Here is a 9,218-nt window from a genome sequence, read left to right as displayed (position 1 = left end):
GGATTGTATTGTACTTTTATTGTCCAGAGCCTGAAGATGTGGCATCTTAATATTCCATTCTATGTTTCTCTAGAAGTCTGCTCCTGTCTCCTGTGTAATTCTACCAAGCTCCTACCTTGCTATCTCTACTCTCCCTTTAATGAGCTTGTTGAGTCGTTGTTTTCCCCAGAAGAAATAAATGATCAAATAAAAACTAAAAGAATGAATGAATAAAGCCACTGACTGGGAACAAACACATGGCCTGAATTGTCTGCAAAGAAACTATTCAGGAAATAGTTAGAAGAGAAAAATACAGGGCATAAGTGAGAATTTATGTGATCATCTGCCTTTGGGAAAACTTCTAAGGTTTGCAATCTAGCAGTGAAGAATTAATGCTTAACCGTTAGATTTAGGCACTGATTTGAAGGAGTTAAATTTCCAGGCTGCCTCTTCAGAACAGGGTGGGGCATTGGGGAAGTCAGAGACAGAAAAAAAGGCACCTGAATGCCCTGTGAAGAAGCAGGAAAACCTTCTGTCGCCTTCCTCTCCTATGCTCCAACTAGTCCCCAGCTAAGGGTGTCCTGGTGCACACCAGCAATTGCAGCCTGGCCGCACACACCTGTGTGCAGTGACCCATGTGAGGAGCCTTCCCCACACCAGGAAGAGTGCCACGTCCACCTCCTGTTCTCCTCCTCACAGCCACCCCTCCCCACTGGTGTGGCAGTGCATGGCACGGTCAGTGGCTGGGGCCTGAGGGCAGGGGCATGGACATCATCCCAGGCACATGGAATGCATCCTTTGGGGCACCGGGCATCAGGAGTGGGTCCCTGTCTGGCCCCTGGTACAGCACACACAAGGTAAGTGCCCACTGTGCAGCACAGGAACAAGAGGGCTTGGGGAGAGGGGAGTACTAACTTCAGCCTCTCTCCTGTGTCCTCTGAAGAGCCCCATTCAGCACCTGTGCTGCTGGCTCTGCTCCCTCCTCACCCCATTGCTCAGCCTGCACCGCCCTGGCTCCTCTCCCCAAGCAAGTCCTTTCTGAGCAGGAACTGGACAGAGCTGTTCTGTTCTGTGCTGAGCATCACTGGCTTTTGTCATCTGTATTTCTGTCCCTGTCAGTGCTGACAACGGATTTAGGCAACTGCAAAAGAGAGACTGAGAACTAGCAATTTGAAGCATCTGCTAACAATAAAAATGAATTGGAGGTTGATTAAACCTTTTCTCTGCTTTTTGTTTCACAAACTAAATGGCATGGAAGGATACTCAACATTTTTGATTTTCTCTGCATGAGAAGCAAACCACTTTTTCATGATGTAAAGTATTGGTATAAATTGTGCATAAAATGACTTGCAACTAGCTGCTCTCCTTTTTCTAGGAGCAGCTCAATAGCAGGTGATAGCCTGAAGAAGATCCCAAAAACTTTCCTCTCTGGATTCTGCATTTGCTGCTGGGTGGATATCCATTTGGCAGCACGCATTTTTCAGCCCCATGTTCTCAGAGCAAAGGAAAAGTGATAATTCCTGTGCACAGGTCCCTGGTGCAGTAGGACTCCTAGCTGATGGCTGGTGGCAGTGCTTCCCAGGACCAGGGCTGGGGTCTCTTATTGGAGACATTGAATGTGGAGCCAGTGTTTTTACTGTGGGTTTATGAATTTGGGTCCCAAGGCTGTGAGTTTGCACAGCTGCCAAGAAGATGGCAGCAGCAGGGAATTCCCTTGGCATGGGGATACCCACCTGCATATCAAGGTGGGGGGTTTTTGTTTGCTTGGAAAACCTCCCAGTCCTGCTCCTGTACTCCTTGGGGTTGTTGCATGAGTATTGCTGTTTTTTAAACATGGTAGTTTTTCTGGCTAGACTTTAATAATATTTTAGAGCCACTTGGGTGTCTGTGTGTGAGACTGATATTCTGTTCTTTTATTTACTTTAGTTGTAGCTTTGTAGCCGTAATGGGTAATGGTGGGTCATGTGTTGATGCCAACCTTAATTTTTCCAACAGTTAAATTCTTCTGTCCACCCCCATTTTCACATTTTACATTTTTGGAAGCCTCAGAAACAATTTCCTCCTCCCATTCATGGCTATCCTGGCTGTAATTCAGTGGATCATCCCATTTTCAGGTCTTCACATAGGGGCTCTTTCCCTTTTCCTTTTCCTGAGGTAACTTCTTCCTCTTGGTTTGAAAAGGAGCTCTTTGTTTTCTCCCTCTACAAGAGACCATAACTGCACTGGCTCTGATCTGCATGGGAACATCCCAAGACAGCTGAGGTAAGTTACTTTTGAGGGAGTATTTTTCAGCCCCTTCAACCCCATCAGGAGGTGAAAGAGTGAGATCCCCTTACAAGAGCTCCTAGACATGAGGGGCTTGGCAGGGCTGCCAGTCGCAGTTGCCTAGTGCCACATGGGCATAAGACACATCCACACAGGATCAGCAGATCTGATACATTATTTAGGGAAATACATGGCACTAGAGTAGGCCTTCAGTGATGTCTGTAAACACTCAGGTCCCTGGAAAAACTTGAAGTGACTGTGTCCACATGGCTGTGTAATATAATCTTTATGTTGGAATTTCATTTCTTTGTCTTTGATTTAATTGGAATTATTCTCCTGATTGGATGCTAGATGTTGGCATATTGGTGGAAGGGGGCACACATGGCCATGGGGAAAAAAAGTTGAAGGTAGGATTTCTCCTTGGCATCAGCATGGATCCATCTTGATTGATACTGCTGGAGGAGCTGCATCTCTGAAACCAGCAACACACAAGCCGTGTTCCCACAGCCCTCCCTGTATAGGCATGGTGTGTTATGGGACATGAATGTGTTTAATGGTGCAGTAAAATCTGATGAAATATGTACTTAGGTACCTGAAGTATTTCCTGCAAACTAATGTTGTAATATTTTTGTGTCTGCTGGAGTCATGAGTGTAGGAAGCCACAACATGTGGGCCTTGTCTGCTTAATAGAAAGTGTATGTAATTGCCTCAGTGTAATACATTTTTATTTCCCTCAGGACTTCTCATAGGTTTTTACTTACTTATGGTATTGTTGTTTATGGACAAAACCAATTTGCGGGATTAGTTGAGATTATTATCTACAGTATTGATCTTGGTTTGACTTTGTATCAGAGTAGGAGAAAACAACTGGGTGAAAACAGTCACTGAGAGTTCAGATGTAATAGAATCATAGAATTGCTTGGTTGGAAGGGACCTTACAGGCCAGCTAGTTCCAAATCCCGTGCCATGGACAGGAACAACTTCCAGTAGACCATGTTACTCAGAGCCTCATAACAACTCTTCTGTAACTCAAACAACTCTTCTGTAACTCAGCATTTCACATTTCTGTTGTGTGTAGACTGTGTGTAGTTGTTCAAGTGTAAGAAGCTGAGCCAGAGATAGGAATTTTTTTCACTTCTGCTTCTTTTTTCCTCTTTACCTGTCACGTCATAGACTCTGACTTATTACTGGCTGCCACCTCGAAAGATTGTCTTATTTTGTGGGTTGTAGGAATAAATAATTTCTGCTCTGTATTTAGGGGTTGACAGTGCTGACAGTTTCTTCAGATGGATCTGTGGCCTCTTGTCCCCTCACAGTCCATCACAGCCTGTCAGGTGGTATGTGCCTAATGCCTTGTGTGGTCTCATCAGCAGTGGTGGCTGCTATCAGGTGTGATCAGAAATCCCACAGATTAAGCAGATTCTTGCAGAGATTTTTCTGCTCTGCCTTCTATTATGTAGATGAAATCTAGATTTTGTGTGGAATGTCACAATCAAGGTTTTTAACTCATTCTGTTCAAGAACATCTTCAGTGCTCCAACTTTCCCCTCTTTACTTGGGGCTCGATGTCTACTGTCACTGAGCCTCAGCAAGGTGGGAACATTGACTTTAAATTAGGAAAAGCTCCACAGCAAGTCAAGGTGTCCATAGGAAGTGTGGCTGGGAGTCAGAGTGCAGCATGGCCACATCACAGGTGGATTTCAATCAGGACATCTTTCCTCCGCAAGAAGGAAGAGAAAGGCTGTTAAAGGTGAAGGCAAACCCTCCTTGGGCTTTTAATGCTATTTTCTCAGTCTCTGTAGGATGCCTCAGTCTCCAGTCTGCTCCCTGATGCACTGCAGACTTTAGCTTTTTCAGGTTAATCAGTAAACCAGTCCATGGGGAAAGTAGAGACAAATGTCCTCACCCAGCTTGCGCTGGTGTACTCATCTGTGAAGACTGTAGTGAAGTTTTTCCTGTTCAACGCCATCCTTCCAGCTCTTTGTGCTAAAACTGTTCACTGAAAGCAGACAAGGGTATCAAAACCCTGACTCTATTTCATCCTGTTGTCCTTTACCTGTCCGATTTCAGAGTTCATGCAGTTTCAGTTTCCTTTATCTTATTGGAAAATGTGTTTGGGAGAAAATGCATGCCATTACACAGGTATTAGGGAAACATACATGTTGGAGTCTGAGATACAGAGTGTGCACCCTTGTTTCTAATACTTAGTTCTAGGATTCAAAGAAACACTGAATTTCATATAATATGAAATTCATGTGCATGTTTTCATGGTGATATATGAAAACAAATGTTAAAGTTAGATAGGAAAAGTGTAAGTGTGTAGATTAGAAAGTTTCTTAAATCACTGAGCGAAAAAGTAGTTTAGAGAACAAGAGACAAGATGGAGGATTTAGGGTGTTGTCTCTTGTCCTTCTTCTTTCTTCTTCATGTTCCTCTCCTAGAGGTGTTTGGGTAGTAGTAAGTGATTGGATAGAAAATACCGCAGTGCAGCACACAGGTGTTGGGTCATTGGGTCACTAAGAAAAATAATTTAGTTGGCATCTGTTAATTGGGTAAATGGACATATAAAAAACCTTGAAGAGGATCTTTGTTAGCCATTTTACCCCTTTTCTATCATAGTGCACATAGCTCCTTGTACCTTGTAATACTGATAAGAAAAAATAAACAACTGAGACTGAACAAGAGAAAATAACCTCCCTCTCGTCAATCTTCAGTTCAAGGGAAAAAGAACCCAAATCCAAAAGTCCTTAACGAGACACATACATTCTTTTCAGCCCTAATAAATCAAAACTTAGGAAGAAGACTTTGTTCAGCCTTTCAAATACAACCTTTTTGAATCTCTCATAGGGGAATTCAAAACTTAAATGTTATAATGAAGCACACGATCACAGAATGGGTAAGGTTGGAAGGAATCAGTGGAGATCATCTAGTTCAACCTCCCTGCTCAAGCAGGGACCCCTAGAGCACGTTGCTCAGAATTTGTCCAAAAAGCTTTTGAATCATTCCAGAGAAGGAGACCTACAACCTCTCTGGGCAGCCTGTTTCAGTGCTCTGTCAGCCTCACAGTAAAAAATTCTTCCTCATGTTCAGATGGAACCTCCTATATTTAATTTTCTGTCCATTGTAGCTAGAAGAAAGAAGCATTGAATGATTTTCTGGTGTTGTTCTGCTGTCAAGAATCCAGCAACTTTCCATGGTTTAGTGCCCATTTAACTAGTTTCTGCTAGAAAACGATTTGTGGCTTTGGCTCATAAATGCAGGACTGTCAACTGGGCCAGTTTGCACACAAGCTCTCAGGCTCTGCCAGAGCTGTATGTCTGATCTGAGACATACAGAGAGCTGATCTGATGTGATCTGCTGAGGGTTGTGTTCTGATTAGCTTTAGTGTGACCAAAAAGCCGACATGAGAAGGCAAAATTGAACACTGGTTAGAAAATAGTGCCCATATATTTTTTTCAACCTCATACATCCATTCTGCTGTGCTGAACATCAACTGTCCCTGCAGATGTAAAGATCACATCTCTGATGTGAAATGAGCACACAGCTTATAGACTGCAGCCTCCAGCTTAAAGAGAGATCAGCTGCTGCTTGGGAACTTACTCATTACTCAAACGTAAGGGAAATAAGTACAGGAAAGCATTATCCCTTGCCTGTTCCTTTGCACAATAAGCATGTCTGTATCATTCCAGCTCTCAAATGCCATAGGGAAATACAGGGTTTTTCCATCAACCACTGCAAGCAGAGTAGGAGTAAACCATGGAGCTGTTTATATCTCTGAATATGGAGGAGGCTGGACATGGGGCAGCAGGTCTGGAACAGTGGGGAAGTAGCTCAAAGACTGGAGGCAGTATGCAGTTTTATAAGTCTGCTTGAGGAGTGATCAGCTTATCTGGTTTCCACCAGGCACTTCTCGGTGAAAATTCAGAACAGAATTTGTTATTGGTAGGCCAATAATAGTGCTTGGGTTTTCCCTATAAAGCCTGGAAGGAGTCATGTGCCCATGGCAGTTGCCCTGCCAAGCCCAGCGTGGTGCTGGGCAGCAGAGAACAGCAAACCAACCCAGCTCCACATTCTGAGCTTGGCTCACACAGACTCAAAGCAAATGCTGATGATGAGAGGGCTCACAGTCCATCTATTCTGGACATTTTCTTCTCTTCAGCATTGCTGGCAGAGCTGCTTGCAGGACTGTTTCCTTGCTTGATGGGCAACAGAAGCTGGTGAGCAAAACCCTTTTATTTAGGCTGATACCTCACAATTAATTTTGAAGAAGTCTTGGTAGCTCTTCCTGGACTCCTCATCCAGGGCACTGGAAATGAATGCTCTTGCAGAGCTGGGGCAATGCTAAGCACCAGCTATAGCTTGTCTGAGTCTTTGTTGTCTCATTCTCATTGGGCTATTTTTCACAAATCTCAGACTGTTTTCAATGCTTCCCTTCCCAGCAGATGCTATGGTAAAATAAGTTTTAATTTTTTTCTGAGGACATTAAAGAACATTTGCATTTGTTTTTCTTTTTTTTTTTTACTGATGATTGAGGTGATTGCAAGTTAAACAGGAGCTTTGTAATTACACTAATCTGTTTTAAGAGGTGTGAGAATGCTAATTAAGAAATTTCTAGGCAGTAAGTAACATTACAATACTTGTCATTTGTCAGAAAGTGGGGTGCAGAAGACAGATGCAAAGAAACTTGAGTCACTAATTACACATATCCTACTTAGTGCAGAATTTAGTTTTATTTCAGACTGCTTCAAAATAGTATGTTACAGAAAAATGGGGTGCATAGTGCAGGCTGTATCTAATATCCAGCCTAGCCACTGACTAGAGGGCTTAAACTATGGAGCCAGCAGAGCAGGATGAGTCCTCCTCTTCCTTTAGTCAGTATTGAGCAGGAAAGACCAGGCATGGGATGAATCTGAATCCTTACGCTGCTCTGGAGGTGCCTGGCTCAGTGTAGTGCTTTCCCTTCCTGTTCCCATCTTCTAGACTAGTCTACAAGTAATGACTTTAAATTAAATTGGCTGTGGCCGCTGTGTAGATTATCGAGTCTCACAGCAGGTCTGTGAGTTGCAAAGTGATGTAGGGTGAAAGTCTTGCTGCTCATACCAACACCTGTCTGTTCCTGAGATTTCCTGAGGTTGCTGTATGGATCTGGGACACTGCTGTCACACAAAGGAGTTGTGTTGCTCCCACCTTGAATCTGTGCTTCTGCTGCTTCATTTGCCCTAGCATTCGACTCCTTGATGAGACAGTTTGTCTGGGTAAATTGATAGGAAAACACTTATTGATTTAATTTTTAAAATAAAAGTTGTCTTTCATGTAAAATCTCACCTGTAATACCTGCCCCTTATGATTTTGTGATCCAAGACATCATTGGTCTTTGGAGTTTAAGTATGAACCTTCTTTTACTATGGTCTTGAACTCTGCTTTGGACACTGATAAAAAAGATGTCTGAATCTTATCCTTGCTTGTCTCCAAGCCATCTCTGCTTAAGTCCTCTTTGAAGGGATCAAAAGAAAACAAATTACTCAAGCAGAAATCTGACCAAACTCAAAAAACAAGGCTTTAGGAAGATGAACAAACAGCAGACTGTGCACTTCAGTCATAAGGGAGGTGAGGAGCTTTGACTAACTTGGTAACTGAAGACTCTGATTATTTCATTTGCAGTTTTGGTGACATGTATAAACTGTTATGCTTATGTTTATAGTGTCACCACAGACTGTCCCAGAAGAATGACATTCACTAATGTGAGCAGCTTTCCCTGCTTTGACTAATATGGACTTTGAAGCATGTGGCCATCAGCTTCAAAGAGCAGCCATTTGGTGTGTGAATCAACACCAGGCCTGGAGCAGAGCTCTTAAGAAATGGATATTTGCAGTGTGCTCAAAAGTAAATAGTCGATATCAAACTAAACACATGTGTGCTGCTTAAACAGAGGTTATACTGGTATGACTCCACTCTCCTCAATGACGTTCATGGTTGATTTACATCACCTTTGCCGGAAGCTTCAGCTTTGTTTGGTGATATGAACTGTTTTGCCCATAAAGGGGAAATGAAGAGAGGTTATGGAGCTATGATAGCGAGAAATCACAGAATTGTTAGAGTTTGTGTCTTGGACGAGGCACAAAGCCACTCTCTGGCTATATTTCCCTTTGTATCCTGCTGTATTTTGCAGAAACAGCCCTGTAGTGTAGAGATCTATGGTGAAGTACAAAGTTTGTAGGAAATTGCTCCACATATGAAAACAATGACTCAGAACAAAGCAAATACTGGCTCCTTGGACAGGACTTCTTCATGGTGGCTGAGGTAGAAACACAGCATATCCCTTTGTGGACAAGTCTCCCTCTTGCTGACATTTAATTCCCTAGAACCAAATCAACCTCCTGGGAGCTGAAATCTACACTAGAAACAAAGTGATTTTGCCAGCTGATACATATTGTAGTTGAAACCCTTTTCTTCTACAATCAAGGATATCTCCACTGTAAAGACGTACCTGTGAAAAACAACCAAAATATGGGGTTTGTGTGCATAACAGACTTGTACCCACACAGTTAAATCCCAGTTAAAAAATTTAACTCCTAGTTTAATTTGCTGGGCTCCAGTTTTGGAATAAATAGACCATGGCTACATTTACTTTGCTTTATGACTCTAACCTACTATTTCTTAATGTTTCTTTTCCATTTTTATTTGGGGTATTGTTGTGAGTTTGGGGATATTTTTTCTGTTTTGTAATTGTCACAAGGTTCTTGTATTTTTTGACTTATCATATAATTTTCTTTCCTCTGTTTCTCTCTCTTTCACTGAGTCTTTCTCCCAGCTGTGACTAAAGCACCATGAACATTTTCGTTCAGTGTCTCTATTTTCACGTAGCAGTGACTCAGTCGTCATGTCAAGATGACCAAGAGCAAAGCTTGTAGTGTCTGGAGAAGCTTCAGTCAAACAAATAATAGCAGCTTTCACCTCATCAAGACTTGCTCCATC

General features: G+C 42.6%; 1 protein-coding gene across 2 annotated transcripts in view; it reads left to right on the top strand.

The window, feature by feature from the left end:
* The first annotated feature begins 487 nt into the window (after window positions 1-487).
* Window positions 488-9,218, top strand: part of NIPAL2 (NIPA like domain containing 2) — a 52,472-nt gene continuing 43,741 nt past the window's right edge. The window contains exon 1 of one of the 2 annotated variants that reach the window (XM_058833247.1): window positions 488-836. In XM_058833247.1, the coding sequence (XP_058689230.1) occupies window positions 744-836 (93 nt within the window). In that variant the 5' untranslated portion in view covers window positions 488-743. Of the gene's footprint in view, window positions 837-2,116; window positions 2,242-9,218 lie in introns of those variants that run through there. The other variant, XM_058833246.1, reaches the window with a different exon arrangement.

The sequence above is a fragment of the Poecile atricapillus genome, chromosome 2 (assembly GCF_030490865.1).
Source record: "Poecile atricapillus isolate bPoeAtr1 chromosome 2, bPoeAtr1.hap1, whole genome shotgun sequence".
In the NCBI taxonomy this organism is placed as follows: Eukaryota; Metazoa; Chordata; class Aves; order Passeriformes; family Paridae; genus Poecile; species Poecile atricapillus.
The sequence above is the reverse complement of the archived record's forward strand: the minus strand, read 5'-3'. Positions and strand labels throughout refer to the sequence as shown.